This window comes from Amphiura filiformis, chromosome 14 (assembly GCF_039555335.1).
Source record: "Amphiura filiformis chromosome 14, Afil_fr2py, whole genome shotgun sequence".
Classification (NCBI taxonomy): Eukaryota; Metazoa; Echinodermata; class Ophiuroidea; order Amphilepidida; family Amphiuridae; genus Amphiura; species Amphiura filiformis.
The window spans coordinates 24,167,394-24,191,153 of NC_092641.1; the positions used below are offsets into that span (position 1 = coordinate 24,167,394).

At 37.4% G+C, this 23,760-nt stretch overlaps 1 protein-coding gene across 1 annotated transcript; it reads right to left on the reverse strand.

The window, feature by feature from the left end:
- Positions 1-1,735: 1,735 nt before the first annotated feature.
- On the reverse strand, positions 1,736-23,286 carry LOC140169861 (uncharacterized). The gene is made up of 8 exons (XM_072193174.1): positions 22,256-23,286; positions 20,369-20,541; positions 17,333-17,435; positions 16,662-16,749; positions 15,817-16,011; positions 12,781-12,926; positions 11,952-12,069; positions 1,736-2,214 (listed from the first exon to the last, which is right to left on the reverse strand). The coding sequence occupies exons 1-8, from the start codon at positions 22,805-22,807 to the stop codon at positions 2,096-2,098; spliced, it is 1,494 nt and encodes a 497-aa protein (XP_072049275.1). The 5' UTR covers positions 22,808-23,286; the 3' UTR covers positions 1,736-2,095.
- Positions 23,287-23,760: the final 474 nt, after the last annotated feature.

A 23,760-nucleotide genomic window follows, 5' to 3' on the forward strand; every position in this document is an offset into this window, starting at 1 on the left:
AAATTTAAAATGTTAACCTTTACGATTTAAGATATGGAAATAAAAAAAAAAAAGACCTAATTTTTTTTGGTGTTTTGGGAAAAAATCCATATCTTCAATACGAATCGTCAAAATTTTCAATTGATCTTCGGCTTTTCATCCCACCTACATACACTTTAAGTATAAATCATCAGATTTATAAAGTTTACTTCAAGTACTGTTAAATATCAAAATATATCAATTTTAATGATTTGCCATAAAATGTGTACTAAATTGCGAATTTCAAAAATCAAAATTATTTGATATCAGAATGACATTCTTCGTATTCAGAATGCAATTCGATATGTCTGATGTGCTCTAATGTCCCAAAATAAATACTGTCCAAACGTTCATACCCCACCCCTAACAGTAAAAAGATTTGACTCTCTCCTATCTTCCTCTCTCCCTCAATCTACCATAATATTTGGGAACCACAATTAATTTTAAGCAGCATGTTAACCTTGGTTTTTTGTCAAACTCAAAAGCATGCAAAAGACATGGAGACCACTAAATTTCAAGTGCTTCGCCTTCTTGTGACCAGATCAGATGTTAGTGTTTGTTCCAGCCACATCGTTCTCCTTCGTGACGAATGAGCACAATCCAGCTTGGAACCGGGACTAGCAATATTTACGCACATTATGAACTCGGTATAAACGCACAGTTAACACAACATTAATGGAATATCGCACGAGTTCCCATATTTACAAGCTTTTACATATAAATTAAGCTTAATGTACATGCAGGTATCTTATCATTTTTCTGTAAAAATAATTATAAACTGCAAATACTAAAGTTATAAAAATACATAACATAAATAACATTCATGATTCGTGATTCATATGCCCATGAGCAAACACAGTCAGTGTCATCAATATCAGCGCTTGCCGTACCGCAACCCGACTTGAAGTCAATTTTGCCGCTACCATGCTACAGCGACTTAACGCAGGTAGCGATTGTGAATGCGCTTCCAGCGTTTGATCAGAATAGCGACTTTTGAATCGAACGCTGCGACTGCTAGTATGATTTGCCCCTCACCGTTGCGACACTATTTCGCGTTTTGGTTGCCAGCTGCGATTCTCGGTTGCCCACTCACGGTCTTCTGATCTTTCCGTTCAAGTGATTGACTTTGTTCAAGGCTTTGTTATCCTTCTCTACGTTTTTTGCAGCGGAGCGAAAGAAGCTGAGGCTACCTTTAGCCGCTGAGGAAGACGCTGACGAAAAATATAATTTCTGTTGAACCCTGCAATTTTATCTCCGTGAGCACCAAATACTAAAGTTTTACATGACGGGTATTGCTCTTCTGTTCCAAGAGACTTCTATGATGGGACCAACATGACCAATGGCTTAATATTATGACTTCTGAATCATGTGTTGTTACATGGCTACTTCAAGCAGCACGGAATCAGAATTATTATGTCTCAAAATGGTTAAGAAACACATACATTTCAGTTGGTTTGGACCTGATTTTGAAGGAACATCAAGATAACTTTTTGTGAAAGATTGCCATCACGTGGGATCGAACCCATACCCAAAAATTGTGCTTGACTTGCCCTAACGTCTTCGACCAAGTATTGTAATAGGGAACAGATCGGCTTCCTCGCCGCCACTCAAAAAAACTAATAAATGACATTTACCCTGGTATTTTATAAATACCAGGGTAAATGTCATTTATTAGTCCAAAGTTTTTTTGAGTTATAATTATAATGAATTATAATAACCTGAAAAGGTTATTATAATTCATTATCCATTTATAAATATTCACATCCCGCAATTCAAATAATCAAAATAAATGTCTTTTAGGGTTCCATACATCGTTTACACAGAAGTTGAAACATGCTCAAATTAACACACAAAAAACGCTGAGGTCATGAAGTCGGCGTTCGCAAATACGGCTGATTTTGTAGAATTGTAGGCAATTGAATCCACAGAGGCCACAAGTGGTATGATAAGTTCGGTTAAAGCCTGCACTCTTATCTCCGTGTGATCACCAAACACTATAGCCTTATATTGATGAAACTTGTTGTTTCTGTGTGAGATGCCTAAGAACTAATCCTCTTCGCAGGAACTCTCTGAGGAACTATGTTGCAGGAGCTAGTGTGAATTTGAACTTAGAGTCTGAGTTTCGCAACTGATCTTCTGAATTGTATGTATTTGGAAGTAGCTTCAGTTCTCCATTCTCAACAGCAAGAAATTGGCCTGCAACAAAAGGAACAATATAAACGTTCTGAAAGGGAGGAGAATAGGAAGAAGAATGTTGAAGGAGAAAAGAAGAAACAAAGAATAACTGTAGCTGTAACTCTGCATCGCACCATTATCACAGATGATTAGACATAATGACATGGATCGTAATTCTATGGAAATTTCATATTATGCAGAGTCCATGCACGTTTCACTCGCGCCTGTGCGATTAGTATCTTTGAAAAGAGCGGTATTGTATTCAATCTATGATTGCGCGCATGACACGTGATGAGTTCAGCCTGTACTTACCCTGACCGAAATTTGACACAATTTTGACATATGTCAAAATTATGTCAAACAAAAACGATAAGAATTGGGACATTTATTTGACACAAATTTGACATAAATTTGACATGTCAAATTTGTATAAAAAATTTGACATATTTTGACATAGTTCTATGTCAAAAGTGTGTCAAATCACATTTGTGTCAAAATCATGTCAAATATTATTTTGTGTCAAAATTATGTCAAACAGGATCATATTTGACATACTTTTGATATGTCAAATATGTGTCAAAATATATTTGATACATATTTGACATAGTACTTGGTTATGTTAAAATTGTATCAAATCGTGATCATATTTGACACACTGATGTGAATGCAGTGGTGGAGCTGCCGTTGAGGTGAGCCAGCACAGGGAATCCTTTTCTACCCTGTTGCCCAGGTGCATGCACAGCTTCCAGTCAGTGCCAAGTTATTGGAAATCACACTTGAGGGCAAGAAAATGCCACCAAATATTCAGATTTGTGCAAAATTGTGTCAAACAGGATCATATTTGACATACCCCGGTACTTTTGATATGTCAAATTTGTGTCAAAATAAATTTGATACATATTTGACATGTAGTTCTTGGTTATGTCAAAAGTATGCCAGAATGTGATCACATGGCTGCACCACAAAGGTGAGGGGCACGGAGGGGCTTAATTTTCCATTAAGCTTAAGTTTTGCCCAATGAAAACCAAAAATCACTGAAAATATTGATGAAAACATATTAATGACAGAATTGGATGCTTTACACCCAATATTTATTGATATACTATTTACCCGACTACCTCTCAACCAATATTTTTAAACTTGTTGCTTGACCTGTAAAATATTTTGCGAGTAATTTAATACCAAATTAAAATTCAAATACGGTATGCAAAAACAAACACATGTGACCTTAATACAGATTATTTCACATAAAGTTGTTGTGACCTTAATACAGATTATTTCACATAAAGTTGTTGATCGGTCGGAAAGAGCAATCTGACTTTTTGGGGCCAAATAGTGAGAAAAATAGTCTTAAGTTTGCCACTCATGTATTCTAAACAATAATTAGTACGACACATAATTAGTGCGAAGTTTTGACGGATCCATTTGAAATATGAATCAGAAAAATGGTCTTTAAAGTTAAGTTTTATGTGCATGATCCAGATCTGCATGATCTTTAACAGTCCGAGTCAAAATTAGCAAGGTTCTTTTTTCACATTCTTCTTTGCGTAAAATCTGAATTCTGAACTCCTCATTTTGCATAACTGATATGTACAGCATTTTCTTCTTGATGAGTCGCCATTGATGAGTTGCTATTCCTGCCGCATTCGGATCCCTTTTCAATAGCATCTGAAAGCAAATTGAACATAAAGTTACAAATTAAATAAGCTTACACATTTGGTAGTTTTCTGAAACAACTGAAAAAAATATTTGGTGTCATCAACAAGAAATTCAGGATCATCAAGAGTATATGGTTGGGCAGGTATTTCCACATTACTTTTTAGAAATTAGAATCCATCAGGAAGAATCCATTACCTGGGATTTTTTCTCCCAGATTGACCCAAAATACATTTTCGAAGCTCTCAAGCATGCCTAGTTCTCAAGTACCGTAACTATTTCTATTAAAGGTATGATAGGCAAACCTTAGTTAACACATTTGCTATACTCATGCAGCCAAATTGGTCCAAAAATACAATACAAATTTTACATACAGCACGGGTATACATAGAAAATTAAAAGAAAAGATTTTTCAAGGAAACCTGCATAAATATGTACGGTGCGTACGTTACCGTACCTTAATACACACCTATGACGTCGCGCTATTGTTTTACCGCTCCATTATTTTCCACGAATGGAGCGATGATTACAATAACACGCCATTCGTAATGCCTTTCACTTTTTTCTGAGACCAAATACTTCTCAGGGAAAGAGTACTGGCATTTACGAATGTAGTGTTAATAACAATTGCACTTTCGAAAAGCAAGTATTTGCGAAAAGTGCAGTATTGTTATCATCACTTCATTCATGCAAAACAATGATACGAAAAACAACAAGACAATGATTTTCATTAATACAATAAATTAAGGAAGCGGATAGCAACATTTGCATAGTATTGTTACGGGACCTGAAAGCACATCAGACATATCGAATTGCATAAGGAATATCCTTCTGATATCAAATAATTTTGATTTTGTGAAATTCGCGATACTAGTAATACACATTTTATAGCAAATTATTAGTCCTCGAAGTAAACTTTATAAATCTAATGACATGTAATTAAACTGTATGTAGCTGGGATGAAAAGCCGACAATCAATTGAAAATTTTGAGCTTTCATATTGAACATAAACATTTTTCCAAAAAGACCTACATTTTGTTTAGTGTTTTGAGCTATTATCTACAATAATGAAGGTCAAAATTTTCATATGATGGACGTTTGCTGTTCACCCAAACTTCATACTCTTTAAGTGCATATCGTTAGATTTATACAATTACTTTGAGGACTTTTGAATTTCAAAACTATAAATTTTTAATAATTTGCCATAAAATGTGTATTATATCGCGAATTAAAAAAAAAATCAAAATTGAGGACATTCCTCATATTCAAATTGCAATTCGGTGTGTCTGATGTGCTCTCAGGTCCCACAAAAATACGTGAAAACGTCGCTATACGAGCCCTTAAACATAAATTTACAATGCAATCTGTGAAAAGCAAGGCAAGATCATAACGGGCAGGTTAACTTGTTGGTTAAATTGTTGGCCAAGTTGTAGGCCTACTTATTATGCAAGATATGTTTTTAGCCTCACTTTGGAAAATACTTATTTTAGGCTTCATTTATTAGACCCGTATACTTTTAATTATTTGGACCTTTCTTTCCACGCTAAATTTAGGTAAAAAAGGGAAGTTAAACATGTTACTGCTTTTATAACATTTTTTCTTCTTTATATTTTTATACAACGTTTTCAGTGTCTTAATACAGAACTATTTTTTTTGAATAAAAAAAATATTGTCATATTTTGCCAAATGAAACATAGCTAAATCCTAATCTTTAGCTAGTCCTAACTGGCAATAAAAGTCAAATTTCAATATTTGGTCAATTTGAGGTAAAATGGTCCCAAAACATGCAATTTTGCATGTTTTCTTACAATTGTAGTGACAAAATTGTAAGACTTGGCACAAGTCTAAGCATTCAAAATCTTGAGTATAGGCTAAGAGTTAGCTCATAATTTTAATATCACATGTCATTTTTGCTAATTGGATATTAAAAAGATTGGAAAATGTGTTTTCCAAATTATTAGAATGCATGAACTTGAAATTAGTCTTTGTTCAAGTCTTTGGGCCTGACTGTCACAGAATACGAAGAAGGTCGAAAAACACCCTAAAAATGTTTTTGACCCTCATTTCCAAAAATTGACCAAATATTAAAATTTGACTTTTATTGCCAGTTTGGACTATAACCTAAAGGATTAGGATTAAGCTATGTTTCATTTGGCAAAACTGGATAATATATTTTTAATCCAAAAAAAATATGTATTTTTCTGGAATGGGGAGTAGGTCCTACGTATAATTTGTTATTTGGGCAACATATTGCTACATTCTGTAGCTATGCATTTAGGCCTATGAATCTGTTTATTTTTTAATTGTTTGCTTTGGGCACGTTTAATAATGATAAAAGCCACAGTAGGCCTATTTTCTGTATAATTTTTATTTGGCTTTCGTACAAGCTGCATTTTGTTTCATCTGACGGTATTTTGGCATGCTTGAATATCGATCAGCATGATCAGTAGGCCCATCCAATAATTAATTTTATAATGTTACGGATACTCCATTGGTCTGGAAGTTGAGGTCGGAGCTTTTATTTCGCGTCGAAGGCGGTGAAAATTGTTTGTAATACATATAGGGCCAACCCAGTTGTAGTACTTACAAATTTCGAACATTTGAGGACTTTAAACTCTAAACACTAACAATGCTTAATATTTAAACATGGCGTTTAAGAAATCGTTTATATCGTTAGTGTTTATAACACTTTGATGTGTGTAAGTGACTTTAGAATGCGATTATTTGAAAAGGGAATGAAAGTGTTAGGTTTTATTTTGGATTTGTAAGGGGGACTGGAAGTTGAAGTCTGGGCTTTTATTTCGCGGCGAGGGCGGCGAAGGTTTTTTTTGTTTTGTTTTTTTTTTTTTTTTGTTTTTGTTTTTGCCGCCGAAGTTCAGGTTTTTCTAGGTAAAATGGGTTATAATAGTGCCAACCAAATAAAACAAAGTTTACACATTTACAATTCTCTTACCTTTCTTCGGCCAAAAGAAGAATCATGCCCGATTTAAGTCCTTAAATGCTGAGAATCAACGATTATATCCTCGGAATAGTTCCATCATTAAAATTATCCAAATTCAACGAAGCTAAAAAAATAGTGTTCACAACTGCATGGTTGCTCAGGTATAGCAGCAGGTCTGGCTTTCTTGAGGTACACTACTGTTATGACCATTTTGCCACTTTTCCTTATTATGCAAAATAGAGACCTCAACGCAGCTACTTCAATAGTTAACACATTAGAAGTGGGCATAAAGACCTATTGATGGTCTAATCACTTGAATGATTTTGCGAATCTACGTTTATTTAATTTGTGTAACAAACATTTTAAATCTTTATATTCAAGAGGGTGGTTACGGATGATTTGAACTAAACACCTGGATCGTGATGGGTAATTCTATAGAAATTTTACATAAAGCTAAGTCAATGTATTTTTCAATCGCACCTGCACAATCATTTTTATTATTACGGTATCAATCTGCAATTGATCAATTTGTAAATGAGCAACCTATTTCTATAACACTCCATTCGTGGAAAATAATGGAGCGATAAAACAATAGCGCGACGTCATAGATGTGTATTAAGTCGGTTAATGGCCGCGGATTAGAACGTGAGTGAATAAGAATGGCCTTGGCGCTATCGCGCCGCGGCCATTCTTATTCACTCACGTTCTAATCCTTGGCCATTATCCTATACGTAATACTTCAATGAATAACAATGCAATAAATGTACTTATCTTACCATTGCTAATTAATATTTATCAGTCCATATGAAACAAGTTTGGTAAATTAGATAGTGTCATTCAGTTTACGCTTTCTCAGATTAGGTGTCCATTTTCTATCTTGCTCCATCACTTGCAAGACATTTTGATATAAATGAATTATAGGGGGGGGGGCAAAGATTTTTTGCAGGCCAAAAGGGGGGGGCAAGCATTTTTTGGCAGGTCGAAAGGGGGGGCAAGCAATTTTTGGCCCAGATATTTTGGGCCCCGTTTCTATATTACGCCCTAAAAGGCGTAGGAAAACATTAAGAACACGTTCAAATATGCAAAATTTCCAGCTCGCATTATATGTTAAGACAATTTAAGGTTTTAAATTCGGGGTCCCCAAAATCTTGTATGTGTAAGGGGGGCAAAGATTTTTGGCACGTCAAAGGGGGGGGCAAAGGTTTTTGGCACGTCAAAGGGGGCAAAGGTTTTTGGCACGGCCAAAGGGGGGGGCAAGCGATTTTTGGCAGACCATTTTGAGAATTCACCCCCCCCCCGGGTACACATAATTATTGCACCACCCCTAACCTGAGAAAGCGTAAACTGAATGATACTACCTAATTTACCAAACTTGTATCATATATGGACTGATAAATAAAAAGCAATGGTAAAAGTACATTTATTACATTGTTATTCAAGGCAGCCACAGTGATGTGCAGTATAACGTAATGAAAACTAAATAGCTGCCTGATTTATTTGTCATTAAGTTAAAAACACCTACCATGCACAAACTTCAAGCTTGTAGTGCGCGATGGACCCATTTTCCATGCAGAAACGGCTGTAAACAGAGAAACATGCACATGGCAGCTATTATTATAACGTCAAATATGTCTGAAAATAGCTGCCTTTGTGATTAGTTCAAATGGATTTGCATTTTATTGAGTATTGTCTGAGATTTGAAGTACTATAAAACTTTCACTAAAGGCAGCTATTAATGTGTGTGTATAACTGTATACATAATACAATAGCTGCCAGCCGGACTTTAGCTGCCGGTTGCCTCTGTCCGAACTTTAAGCTCACGTGGACCCCCTTCCCGACCTCCGATTGAATTTAAATTTGGAGGGGATGATTTTCTAGTTAAATGGTACAGTTTGACACTAGGAGCAAAAAATATGGTTGAAATGAGGGGCACTTGATGCACCGGTACAGACTACAGTGATACATGTAGTGATGTACTGTAGTCATGTGTATAAGTAGAAGTATAGGTAAGCTTAAAATACATTTTTTAATTTTCAAAAATGTTGACTGTATACTTACCATGTGCTTTTTATCCAGTACATACAGCATCCGATGATGCAGTTTAGTCTTAAATTGATTGGTACTCAGTAGCAGCATGAACAGCCAAAACTAAAATCTTACTCCATTGTCCCACCATGCTGCATGCATTCATGATTCACGTCACACTGCAGTGCAGTCATAAGATTCGTTTACTATATAATAGCTCAAGCCTGTCCACCGAATCACACATTGTATATAATGTTCATGACTAGATGATATTGATGCATTCCTCCGTTGGCATGACAGACTGGCTTTAAGCTTTTAAAACGAAAATTGAACCGTTAAAATTCAAATCCACCACCACAAGCTGCCATTTTCTTTTTCTTCTTCTGAATGGAAGTTCCTCCTTTATGTAGGAGCACCGAAACAAGAAATTCCCTTGGTTTAATGGTTAGCTGCATTAGCCCAGTGCATTAATGCCCTGTTAGTAATAGGGGGGCTGTCATTTTTTCCCGAATGGGGGTGGGGTCGTGAAAATACTGGGGGGGGTCATAATGTTTATGCCAAAATGGGAGGGGTCATAATTTATTTACACCAAAAATAGGAGTTAATTAAAATATTTATCATGAAGAGCGCAAAATTTTGTCCATGTTCCGCTCCCTTTCCTGACACTTACTAGGCCTATAAATGTTTTTGCACGCTTCACCCTTAGTTCAAACAATGGATTGAGTCTGCGTGGGCAGAAGGGGGGTCATATAAATTTTCACCACGAGATTGTAAAAATTCTGATAGCACATCACTCAGCAAGACGGCTCTTAGGAATGATCCGTTTTTCATCTCGAGCTTATAGCTATAAACTAGTAATGCCATCCTTAAAAATTATGTAAATCATAATGAGTAGGCCCGGCCAGCTCTTCCGATGATGCCTCAAAGCAACTTAATTCATGAGACTTCCTGGAGCTGGTCCCTACACGGTCCCTACCTGACGGGGGGAACTTTATAAGTGAAGGTATGTGCCTACTGGCATCACGAAGTAGGGGCCTATCGGTACAAAATATTGGGGGCAGGGGTCATTGGGTATAGATATCAAATAAGGGGTTATTGGCTAGAAAATGTTGAAAAAATTGAGCAAAATTCTATTTCATTGTTCAAAATTTTCCAAATTTCAATACAAATTTGCTGAAATAAGAGAATTTGAAAGTTGCTGCATTATTTTGTGGCATTTTGGTGATACCATTCTAGAAAAAGGGGGTCATTGGTAGTCAAAAAGAGGGGTCATCGGGTATGACTTTTTCAAAAAAAGGGGTCATCGGGTATAGTAGACTTCAAAAGAGGGGCCAATTGACAGGCACATAATACTGTCACTTCTAAAGTTGAGTGCCCCCCGGGCTGGACACACCAGAAGCATACTGACCGGGGACAGAAGGAAGGGGGAACAAGTTTGCTCCATCTGGCTCGAAATACTGGGACAAAATTGCAATGACCAAAAATCGTAATTACTTTTATCTAGCTGCCTCAAAAATGGAGCAAAATCCTATTTCTTGTTCAAAATTTTCAAAATTTCAATGCAAATTTGCTGAAATAAGAGAATTTGAAAGTTGCTGCATTATGTTGTGGCATTTTAGTGATACCATTCTAGAAAAAGGGGGTCATTGGGTAGTCGCAACTAAAAAAGGGGTCATTGGGTAGCCGCACCTAAAAAGAGGGGTATGACTTTTTGAAAAAAGGAGTCATCGGGTATAGTCAACTTCAAAAGAGGGGCCTATTGACAGGCACATACTATCACTTCTAAAGTTGAGTGCCCCCGGCCTGGACACACCAGAAGCATTGGGCACACACTGGGTCACATAATTTAATTTATACAAAAAAACATTAAGAGTCCCACGTTACATCGCATGGTAAAAAGTGAAAAGAACGATGTTTTAATATAAAATAATTCACTGACGTTTTGTACGAAACGTCAGTGAATTATTTTATATTAAAACATTGTTGAACAACGCCTTTTGTTCAGTTTCTTTTCACATTATACAAAGCCTTATATCATGTCAGATCTTGATCTTATGTCTTGATATGTAGTTTCAATAAACCATGATAAACAGTAAATATTCTATGCGGTCATTAAATTCATATTCTCTACTGATCATGATGTTTGATTCTAAAAATTCAATGATGCTAAAAAATGATAAAACAATGTTTCATTTTACAATGTACATGCATTTGGTCAGTAAAATGTATAAGTTGGATTTGACACAATTTTGACACAATGAAATTATCAACAAAATGGCTAAGTAAAATTTGACACAAATTTGACACAATGAAATTATCATGAAAATGACTAAGTAAAATTTGACACCAATTTGACATACAAAAAATTTTTCTGAGTTGGATTTGACATAATTTTGACACACTGAAATTATCAGGAAAATGACTAAGTAAATTTTGACACAAATTTGACATACAAAAATTTTTAAGTCAAATTTGACACAGATTTGACACAATTTTGACACAAATTTGACCCTCATACTTTTCATTTGAGAATCTAAGTTAAATTTGACATAGTTTTGACATACTTCAATTTTTTTGACACATATTTGATACAATCAAATATATGTCAAAATCTATTTGACATAGTTTTGATATATCAAATTTGTATCAACATGCCATTTAACATATTTTTGATATACTTTTGATATATATTTGACATAAAAATTTCTGCGTGGGTATAGTGCAGGGCAATACATTCAAATATTGTTTTCACCAGTATTGCTATGGTAATTAATCCTGTTATATCACTACTTATACGGCGAATAAAGAATAGGCAGTGGACCTTCCTCGCTAAATTATATTGATCAGTTCCTCGATTGGGCTATTCCATTTAAAATCCACACTACCCCTGTGGAAGATTTTTGAAATATCTTCCACAGAGGGAGTATGAATTTAAACTGGAACGAACACATTATGTAGCTCCATTTTAATTTCATACTCCCGCTGAGAAAGATTCAACCCGAATCGTCAACTGAGTGAGGGTGGGTTTCATATGGAGCTGCAACTGTATTCATTCTATTTGAAATTCATACTCCCCCTGTGGAAGATATTTCCAAAGTCTTCCACAGTGTATTTCAAATGGAATAGCCCATTTTACCTTTCATGGAATCCACCGACGATTCGAACAACATAATATTATTGCCGAGAGAATGCATCAAGAAAAATCGAAGGTCAACAGCCATAAGGTCATCAGTTGTCAGATCGTCTGTGATACCCTAAGTTAGGGAAAGAACAAAATAATGTAGATTGATTAATTGAATTATTGATTGATTGAATTATTGATTGCATGAGTGGTTGGTTGGTTGGTTGGTTGGTTGGTTGGTTGGTTGGTTGGTTGGTTTATTTTTATCTTCTAACAAAAATTAAAGGATCGTTGACGAAAAATCGATTACATTCGACGTCGAATAATTAATACCATGTCAAGAATACTGTTTTCGTCATAAGTTTTTGCCGCAGCAGAAACAGGCTAGTACGACAAAATTGCCGTGTGTTTGTGGCAATGGCAAAAAGCACGCCAAACATTCATCTTTACAATACGGTCGATTCACAATACGATGCGCCTCCAGCGTTTGCTGGGGAGAGGTCAAAATACGCAGTGCATAATAATGGGAACCGAAATGTCGACTTCCAAAGACGGCGTAATACGACGACAACACAGGAGAATAATGTTACTGTGTGTTTAAATGACAATAATGAAGGTGTTACACGCGAATACGAAGTAAAACTATAATTTACAACTATGATAGGTCCATTTTCTTTTATTTATCACACGGAATCCTTCGTGGTACTGTTTTAAACATTATTATCATACTTGCGCGAAAACCCAATGGTGGCGATGTCAAAAATTGGACCAAGCAGCCACTGGCGGCCCAATGTATTATGAATCGCCAGAATTGGCAGACCTGAGAATTGGCATAGGTACTTACCAGTGCGACTTGATGAATGTCGTTTTGTGTCTCGATTTTCAACGCTTGGTTACTGCTCACGTTATGCACCGTATACGGACACACATGATAATCCTCCCCTTCAATAGGTCGGCAAAAAGGTGTATAATAATTCAATTTAAAATGACCTGGATAATAACGGGGAAAAACATTGTGTTTATCAGTCAGATTCTGATACATTCAGATTATATTGCATGAAATATTGCAGCTAATAAAAAGGCATTAATAATATAGGCTATATAAAATACACATAAAATTACAAAGTAATATCCGCCAGTCCTCATACTATCTCCGATCGACTGGTAACTCGCTTGTTATCCCCAGAACCTTCAAACTGGCTGGGGATACTGCCTTTTCTGTGGCTGGCCCCAGTCTTTGGAATAAGCTGCCAATTGTCATCAGAATGGCCCATAGCACTGGGACTTTTAAAAGTCTCCTTAAAACTCATCTCTTCCCCCAAATATGATGTTTCCCTTCCTTCTGTCTTCTTCTCGCGCCTCGCATCCCTTGGAAATTTGTGCGCGTTATAAGTTCTGTATTTATTATTATTTATTATAAGCCTACCAGATTAATTACACGTGATGCTAGGCCAAAATCATTTGAATACATTATAAAATTCAAAAACAAATTAAGGAGAGCGGAGACCGAGGACAAGGAGGTTATTAAGATTCGGGATGGACTGGAGCAGCGCAGATACAGAAACCAGGGATGGCTCAAGACTTTACATCTTTGTGGTTTTCTCCAGTCAGGCAGAATGTGCAGGAATGCATACCGGTACACAGTATCATCGACCCTATATCTTCATGGCATAAATCGCCATGGTAGGTTGAATCCACAGCCACAATTGGCCATTTGGTTCAGAGAACTTCAGACCTTTGAAGCTCTTTGAGACGAAGAATTAGTCGAGGGACATGACTATAGGCTACTCACAATAGCCGGGTAATTGATCTTGGTTGTGCGTGAATAAGCTTGTATACCCCATTGAGGTCAATGGTCATCGACTTTTATACTGCCTAGTAGTAGGGATGACCATCATAATTTCATGTTGCCCCTTTTGCTACAAAAGATTGTTTTCTGGAAAGAACTCATCAACAGAAGTATTTTGGTGGTTAAATGGTCAAAATCGGTCAAAAACTTTTCGAATTATGAATTTTCAAAGTTTCCCATTCTGACCGGTCATTGGAACGAAATAAATTGACAAAGTCTAAATATAGCAATGTGAGCAAAATTGGTATAAGCATATATTTACCTTTTATATTTCTTTATTTTAATATATATGCAAACATGAAACAAGCATATTGTGAAAGTATCTGAGGGGCTTCTTATGATATGGCACTTTACTAGTCAATAGCATTAAGTATTTCTTCAAACCGAGGCACTGAAATCATGCTTTTAGAAAACATTTGCCAAAAATCATCCATAATGGCCAAAGTGGCACAAAATCAAAAGTCCAGGTGAACTTTTTTTCCACAACAATATACACTACACATAAGAAAAATACTAATGTACTACAAGGGATTTTCAACATAGGAATCCAAACAATCAAGTACCAACATGCACAGCTTTGTCCTGATATCACTTCTGGGGTTTTAACAAAATGTTTAACCTCTATTGTGATTGGCAGCAGCATAAGGTATCTCTTTGATAGCTGATAATGCCCAGCCATTCAGCAAGTGGCTAATAACTGACCTTGATAGGCTTGAATGCATACTGTCATGTGCTACAAAACCATCACACTCCAGGGACTGGTCACTCCATATGCTACAGGGAGCACAGTACTTTAACAATGGAGTGAAAGACTCATTATTGATTAGGCGCGTATTTTAAAAGTACAGCTCCTGTGCGTGTATAGCAGCAAGTCAGTGCAGATGGTATAAATATAAGAAAATGTTTAGGGTTGAGATCAGGTGAATAATACAACAAATGAGCATGAAACTTCACATTTATGTTCAGAAAGGTGTCTATTTAACATGATTCGAAAGGTGTTTGGAAATTCCAAAGGGAAGCTGGTGATTTAATTTTAACTCGAGATCTACTTGTCCGTTTTTTTTTTTCCTTTTTACAGAGGGTATGATAGAGGTAATAACAACAACTCTGCCAAATTACAGCTCAGTAGGTCAAGGTGTTCACCTGATCTTTTCATCTGAATATTTTGTGCCATTCTGAGCAGTGCTGCACTGGGCCACTGGCAATTAAGCGCACTGTGGCGATGGACCAATTTTGACTCACACTTACAGAAAAACCAAATAAGTTATGATGCTGTAATTTGCAGGATAGTTACAAAACATAATTGGCATTAACATCTCCAATTTTTACATAAAAAATTTTGAAAATTAAAAGAATGAGCTCAATTTAGAAATGTCTGTGCAAGCAGTGCACAGTTGAGCTCCCTGCATGTCTATGGGAGTGTTCTAATCAAGTTGATGGTTCATTGGTCATCCCTACTAGTAGTGAGTGCAGCTGTACTACACGCTGTAGTACCACGCTACACGCTACAGGACCAACGCAATATAAAATTAGAGATTTGGTCAAATTTTGAGTTCAAAGCGCACGGCCAAAAGTCCAAAGCGCACGCCGACGACTATCATATCTGTTCAACACGTATTTTCAAGTGTATGAGACCACATCTGGTTTCTTGAGAAAAAATCATTTACGGGAGATATTCATCATTTTCTAACCCGGTATACGAAGATTTTCGTCTGATATCAAAATCGTGCATAGCAATTCACGTGTATCGATCCCGTGTATTCATGTTAGTGTCTCTGCTGCACCAAATAATTATTAGCCAGGCGGTGTCGGTGTGCGGTACTCTTTGATATTGATTGATTGATTGATAGATTGGTTGGTTGATTGATTGATTGGTGATTGATTAATTGATTGATTGATTGATTGATTGATTGATTGATTGATGGATTATTGATTGATTGATTGATTGATTGATGGACGGGCGGGTGGATGAATTGATGGATCGATCGATTGATTTATTGATCGATGGAACGATTGATCGCAAATACTTACATTCACACGTCTCCTGTGTGTCCATGATAAGCCTCCCAGCATTGGTGACTTTCATATACCTGCACAAAAAATCTGGGGGTTGACCGGGGTCATGTTGGGCTTCATAATGAGCAATCAGCGTAGCAGGGGTGTTGTACTGGAATGTCAATTGAGAACAACGGATTTCTATGATCTTGATGGCAACTGCATTATCCTCTGTTAAAAGAACACAATTATGAAATATAGAGATAAATGTGTGAAGTTGACACAACAGATTAAAGAGCTTACGATGTTCCAAACGCCGTACCCCTTGCACCCGTTCATTCACCCGTTCATATGCCCGTTCATACCGCAAGATGATACTGTATCTCAGTTATACGACTTTTGATTCGACTATAAACCAGGTCTAGCATGCCACTTTAATTTGCCACTTTAACATTTTTATTGTATTTCAGTGCTTCCTGAAAGTGCTTTCGACAAGTGTTCAAAATTTTACTTGGAATCTACTTAATAAAACTTCTCACTTCGTGGTCTATTCCAGAAAGTAGATGCACACCCTCTTTAGAGTAGTTCAGGTTTCCGCACTCTTTGTCCAGTCGTGATTGTTGGAAATCCAGACTTTTAAAAAAAGTGTCCAAAGGCGAAAAAGTTCAACTTGAGAGCTCATTCGGGACATTTCCGTGATTTACATTAATTTCCCAGCTTTTTTCCATATATCGGCAACTGGAATTCCAATCATTTTAAATTCAGGAAGCAAACTTAGAAATCCAGACATTTCTTTCATTGAAAAGTTGCTCCTTTCTAGGGGTGTGCACTTATTTTCTGGAATATCCAGTGACGTAACAACTTTACCCTCAATTACTTACCATTTATGTGAACTTCAACTGTGATCGTTTTCTTAATAAGAATGGGGATGTCAATACCCGATGTTGGCTGCATACGACGAATGATTGTCTGCAACGATAAATAAATATAAGAATAAAATGAGAATGAAGTGTGTTAGGAATAGGGCTGATAATGGAGATATTAAAAGGGCCTCATACTGCTCCTTGCCCATGGGCCCGAGGCTCTTGCTACGCCCCTGAATTGTTACCCTGATTTTTAACGTACAATAACTGAAGGGGAGATTATGCGATTAACAAAAATATCAAAAAGAAATTTCGTTTTTAAAAATTAATTAAGTATAAACTATTATTCTAAAGTTTTGATTTTTGAGGGTTAATGCCTGTCACTTCTTGTCTTGTTAATGCCGCCAGCAAACTACAAAATATTGTACAGAAAACGTTTAAATGTTATTTAAAGTGCCGACAAAATAATTTTCAAAACTGTATACTTTGAATTTCAAAAATGTTATTGAATACAAAATACAAATTGTTATACAAATTTTTTTAAAGATATATATATATATATATATATAAAGGGTATTAACGTTTTAATAATTTGCAAAGTTCTTACCTAATGTTCTTTAAGTGTTGAAAAAATATTTTGTCAAATAAAAAAATTGTTGGGAGGGTATAGGTACTGTGGACAGACTTACCATACTGAAAGTGCTCGAGATTGTCCCGAAGATGTGCAGTGCCTCTTCTAGTGTGGCATTCTGTACGTCCGTCGTATCAATAGCAATGATGACGTCACCCTCCCTGTGGTTAAGGAATACACAACAGAATGTAGGCAATTTTAATACATATCACAACCCGAATGATAACTATTGAATTTGTACTCTGTGTTGGCATGCAAGAAACAAGTCTAAAGTTCTGTAAAAACACCGACCCCGGTATTTTGATAAAAATTGCCATGTTCAGCAGTTCCCAAACTATGCGTCGCGAAACATTTGGGGTATCGGCCTCTTCCAATATTGGTCGCGGAACATAAAGGTTTGTACAATGCAGTGGGTGTCAGTGTGTACTATTTGTGGAGTGATGAAGGGAATGGCGGTGTTAGCTCCAAGAACTCTCTTAAATTGGCCGATTGAAATATATATGTCAATCTTTTAACGATTGATGATAGGAATCAATCTAAATAGGTTGAAATATAGATTGAAATGTTTTTTGTTTTCAATCTAAATCTCCCTGTAGACTGATTTCACTATCTAATCAAGTGCCCAGATCAAGTGTTACTCCTAATGTACAGCCAAATGATATGTGTTGCATATATTTGGAATGAGATTTCAAACTGTGTTAGAGTGCATGCGCGGATTTAGAGGGGGGCACAGCCGGCCCGTGCCCCCCCTTTTGGCGGATCCCAAAAAATAAAAAAAAGAAGAAAAGAAAGAGAAGAGAAGGAGGGAAAGAAAAGAGGAAAAGAAAAGAAACGGAAAAAAGAAAAGAAAAGAAAGAAAAAAGAAAACGGAACAACGTAAAAAGAAAGAAAGAAAATCTTCGGGCCTATAGCCTAATAAATCTGTAGTGAGTAGGCCAGGGGCTATTTTAACGTGCCTCCTGGCACGTTTGTGCAGTGAGATTAAAATTTCGTGCAGTGAGAATTAAAAATCCGTGCTTAAAATATTTCTATGCAATTCCACAAACTCAATCGGATGCTTTAATAGCACCTAAAGTATGGTCACTTTCAAGTAAAATTTCAAAATTTTTACGCTGCGCGCACTTAACATCACCCCTTTCCTCATGTTTTCATGGAAGATTTCGTGTGTGATTTTTTTACTGTGTTCAAAAAGTAACAAAATAACAGTATTTGCAAGTTTGTTTGCAAATTAGGCTTAGCGTTGCTTTATAATTCAAAAGTGTCAAGTGTCCAAACCAATACGGTCAAAAATGAGTCACTAAAGTTTAAAAAGATTTAAAAATCTCCAACCAGGGGCGTAGCCAGTTTTTATTCGGGGGCTGAATTTGAAAAAGGGGACCTTTTCCCAAAATGTTGGACTTTTATGACCAAGAAAGCATGAGGAACCCAACATTTTTGGCCTTTGGTGATTTGGGGGGTCATACCTACGCCTCTGTCTCCAATATCCACTCCGGCCCACAAGCTCGCCAACGTGCAGTGACTTTTTTCTCCTAAAATAGCCCCTGGAGTAGGCCTATCATACACCGGGGTGGCACTCTCCAGGCGCGGATTCAGGGGGCGGCGCCCCTTCCTCCCCCCCCCCCCACCCCGTCCCAAAAAAAGAGGAAAAGAGAGAAGAGAAGAAAAAGAGGAAAAAAGGGGAAAAAGAGAAGAGAAAAGGAGAAGGGGAAAGTTAAATTGCACGTAATTAGTAGGCCCATGCCAAATAAACCGCACAGTAGCTCACAGTCTGGTCTATCAAAAGTAGGCCCCTAGGCCCTATAATACTAGTATATAGGCCGGATTCTTTTAGGCAGTACTTGTTGATTTCTGATGGCCCGTCGATGATGCAGGGCCCGTCACATTTTGTCACCAAAGTCAGTATTAATAAGATCGAAGTCAGCACTTCATGCTGACTTCGATCCATACATGCTTTAAATTGCGAATCTCCGAGTCTTAGGCTAAAAGTGTCAGTGTAACATTTTACAAATTCGGGCCCTGTTTTGTTTTAAAAAGCAATGATATACTCTCGTATAGTGTAAAACAGATGCATGCAAATGGCTTCAATTGGACCTTCATTTTGCAAAATTTCCAAATTTCGGAGCCTGACACCCCCTGCCTATATAAACAACTGCCCGTTTTCGCTTCTGTATTTCACACCCAGCACTCTGAATTTATACAATAACAGTGAAAAAAGGTGGCTTCAATTGGCCTGTCATTTCGCAAATTTTATATTTTCGGCTTTTTCAAACTCAAATTTTACACCATAATAGTGCCAAAATGGTCCACCAAATGGCTTCAATTAGGTTTTTATTTTGCAAATGTTTCTCATTTCTGAGGGGGCATCCCCATCAGACACCCCCCATGTCGCGCAACGTTATGGGTACATATAAAGCAATAATTTTACAATAGAGGTCAAAACTTGTCCACAAATGGCTTCAATTGGGCCGTCTTTTTGCAAATTTTAGGCTTTTTCAAACTAAAATTGTACACAATAATGTTGACAAAATGGTCCACCAAATGGCTTCACTTGGGTCTTCATTTTCCAAAAGTTTCTCACTTATGAGGGGGGCACACCCCCCCTCAGTCCCCCCCCTGCGTCGCGCAGCGGCTCCGGGATGCCCGCTTCGCGGCCATTTCTTACATTTTTTTTTCAGGAGTGTGCCCCCCTTTCTCAAAATCCTGTATCCGCCCCTGTTAGAGTGAACATCTCCAATCTTTTTTCAACTGGAAATTTGGGACGGCAAAAGATTGACAAACAATGAAAATCAATCCTTTCCACTGAAAATTCAATTTGCCCCTAACTTTAATCACTAAAAGATTGTAAAAGATTGAGAATCACTCCTTTTGATTGAAAAAAAAGTTTGAAAAATTCAAATCACCCGTCTGAATATACAGTCGAAAACGATTTGTCCCTAATTGAAAATTAGGCGACATTGAAAATTCAATCTTTTTGATTGAATATTAGGCAATTTAAGAGAGAAGGCCTATTTAGTCAGATATGGAACCGAGCATGTTAGGCAGTCTAAATTATCGCACTCATCCCCCGGGACACAACCCCTTATAATAAACTTACTCTAAGTGGCCCTGTTCTGCGAGTTTCCTTGGTTCCACCATGCGAACCATCTGTCCCGATCCTTTCTTGAATGTAACTGGTTGTATATGCAGACCCATTGGAACCATTTTAGCAGCGCCCAAAGTCGGATGAGATATGTAGACATTGTTACCGGGTTTTTCTTCTACAGAGTGCTGTGTATAGAAAACCATGTTGCGACGGTTTAGTCATTTTGTAACACAATCAGTGGTAGAAGCGTTTACCACACCATTAAAGACTTTTTTAGTGGCTGAAAGGAGCCCTGTACGATTTTATCACACGTACGTAGCCTACACTCTTAGAAAAAAAGGTTCGATGGAACCAGGCCCGTACGCAGGATTTTTTTTGGGGGGTGCTGATTTTGAAAAAGTGGACTTTTTTCCAAAGGGGGGGGCAATTTTGTGAAAAGTGGAGTTTTCCCCTAATTTGGACCTTTTTGACCAAAAACCGTAAAAAACTGAATTTTTGCTCGCTACACTCGCAAATTCTTAAATTTTGGGACTTTTTGTATACTTTTGCAAATTTGGGGAGGTGCGGTTGCACCCCCGCACCACCCCCTGCGTACGGGCCTGGATGGAACCCTCTTTCAAATAGTTCTAATAGGCACAAAAGGGTTTTTATCCTTGAAAACATGGGAGCTGTAAAGTTTGGTTGTAAGAGGTGAAAATTGACTTGATTATATTTTAAGCCTGTCACCCAAAGACCCCATATTTTTTTACGAACACATGCTCGCTCCGCGCTCTGTCACCCGAAGACCCCCTATTTTTCCATTTGATCTGTCACCCAAAGACCCCTACAAGTTCAATTTGAACAGCAACTTTCGTTTATCATTGATTTTGTTACTTATTTTGACAAAATAAAGAAATTTGAAGCCATTTAGAACTAGAAATTCGATTTTCGAGGTTTTTGTGGCGCTGTTTTGGTTTTCACCCAAAGATTCCATATAAAAAAAAAAGGTCATGTTCTCACCCAATGACCCCATATTTTTTACATTTTGCTCTCACCTAATGCCAAAAATCATGCTCTCACCCAATGACCCCATATTTTTTACATGTTGCTCTCACCGAATGCCCCTTAGTGCGAAAGCGCCAGCCCTACACCTATATCCATTTCAAATTGAAGTCCCCCCCCCGGGCTGTATAGTTTGTTTAATTTGATCGATATCTGTTAATAATCATAATAGTGACACTTTATACTACAGAGCTAAACATTGAGGCAATCATATAGCGTAGCATTCGGTTTGGCTGTTTCTGCGTGTGTTGCTGTACAAATTTCAGTTTAAGTTTATTGTAGCCATTAATCAGTTATCACGCGAAATTGCGGCTGTAAAAGGAAGGAAATTGTGGTTTTATAATCTGTGGTCTGGCTTTACTATATTTTACTTGAGGTCGGACCTTCCCCGAATGGTGTCTGCCGTGCATATCGTAGTATGAAACTGAGAGTTTGGCCTAAACTCGTATTGAACTTGCTGATCAAAGTACACAGTTCGTGTCTGCATTTTTTTAACCACGGCCATTTATTGTCTTTATTAAAAATGGGAGATCACGCAAAATCGAACGAATTGCTGTTACTTGCATATAGAAAAAAAAACGTTGAAGCAAAATTTTGATAAAGCACATGACATTGAGATAACTGCTTCAAATTCTGACGAATCTGCTAAAATAGTGAAAAATTGCTTGAAATCGCATAACAGTGTGTTAAATGTTGACAGATAACGATACACATCTTGCTCAATTTTGACACTGCAAATCCTGCTAACTTATTATAAAGTTTCCCCCTTGAAAATTGTCTTTTCCCATGCCTTCTCTGAAAAAGTGCTGGCTACGCCATGACAATAATGATAATAAGCTAAATGACAGTACGGCTTACCTGTGTACTGATACAGAATTTCATCACCCCTGTCGGCATATTCACTACGTCTCCGATCAAATCCAAGCCACCTTCAACAGTATCCTCAATATCCCCCGCCATGTGCTTAACAGCCCCTCCTAATATGTCTACTGTGGCATCGACAACCGTTTCAATATCATCAGCCACCGATATAGCCACTTTCTTGCTCTTTTTACCCACTGCCTTAACCGCATCACCGAGCCGCCCATCCGCGTCCGTGTATCCATCTTCTCCCGCGTCAGGGTTGATCTCTTGATCTAAGTCTAACGAGTTGAACCCCTCACCTTCACTGCTGTTCTGCCTGGAGGACCCTGTAGAAGTGCATGTTTCCCTTGCCCTGTTGTTAAATGGATTCTTATTCTGCTGAGCTGCGGCATTTTGGCTAGCTAACGAAGCTAAGCTTTGATTGTGTTCAATATCAACATGGCATTGGTCGAGTATGGGGCCGATTACATCTGATATGGATTTCTGTTGCTGGAATGGCCGCTCATTTCTCTGTGAATCTGGTGACAAATCACGTTTTCGAGACATTTTGGTGTTTTTAACGCTGAAGAAGCAAGCAAAATGATTGAGTCCTTAATTGTACCGAAATAAACTTGGTTGGACCGTTCTCCGATGACTTTTGTAGAAAAAAAGTTTAGTCCCAACGATTTAGTCCGTGCAGGCCAGGAGTAATACCTTAAAACTTCACAACCATGAGTTGAAACCAAGTCACAGTAACAAGATCCGTCTAGTCACTATAGCGTAGGCCTATATTACTTGTATAGTATCTAATTCTAACCTTGATCGAAGACTTTAAAACTTATCACTTGAAGATATTACATGTATATGCAAATAAACTAATGACTTTATCTTAGACGATGCCTGGCCTTATATCTGCTGTAGAACCGGAGGTAATAATGGTGCACAAAATTTTGTGACGCCTACTTCCGCCTATAGAAATGAAGTCATTGCTCGAATTCACTTTTTACGCCACTCTCCGGTCCCGGATAACTCGGATAACATAATATAATGTTCTTTTCTTTATCACTACACTTAAGAACTCGACAACAAATTTTAAATAAAATTCCGTTTCGGGTTCCGTTCGTACCGTGGTTGGTTCGCATTTCGGATTCTCTCGGTCGGGTCTGTTCCATCTATTGCACTTACCCAATTCTCGCGTCTGTACCCTCGCGAAATCAAATCCCCATTGGTTTTCTCAGCACAGAAAATACCAATCTGCCTTATCTTTGGTAATTATTTAAAGGTGATTTCCCTGATAAGAAATCGAACTTTTGGAATTCTTTCATCAAGAGGTATTTATTTTATGGCATGTTTTGTGATTACCCCATTGCGTGCAACGGCAAGCGTCCCCTTCGTGTCCGAGGGAGCGAGATGGAACAGAAAAATCTCGGCAAAAGCAACCAATGAGAAGAAAGGATTGATCGCAAGTGACGTCATGCCGACCGACAGAACTGTGCTATTCCAGTTAAAATCCATGATAT

Bases quoted from the DNA above. Each gene is read 5' to 3' on its own strand.
- LOC140169861 (XM_072193174.1), bottom strand. From the start codon at position 22,807: ATGTCTCGAAAACGTGATTTGTCACCAGATTCACAGAGAAATGAGCGG. The intron at 20,542-22,255 runs GTAAGCCGTACT...TTCTATACACAG, and splicing joins AATTCTGTATCAGTACACAG to CACTCTGTAGAAGAAAAACC. The intron at 12,070-12,780 runs GTAAGTACCTAT...TCCCTAACTTAG, and splicing joins ACATTCATCAAGTCGCACTG to GGTATCACAGACGATCTGAC.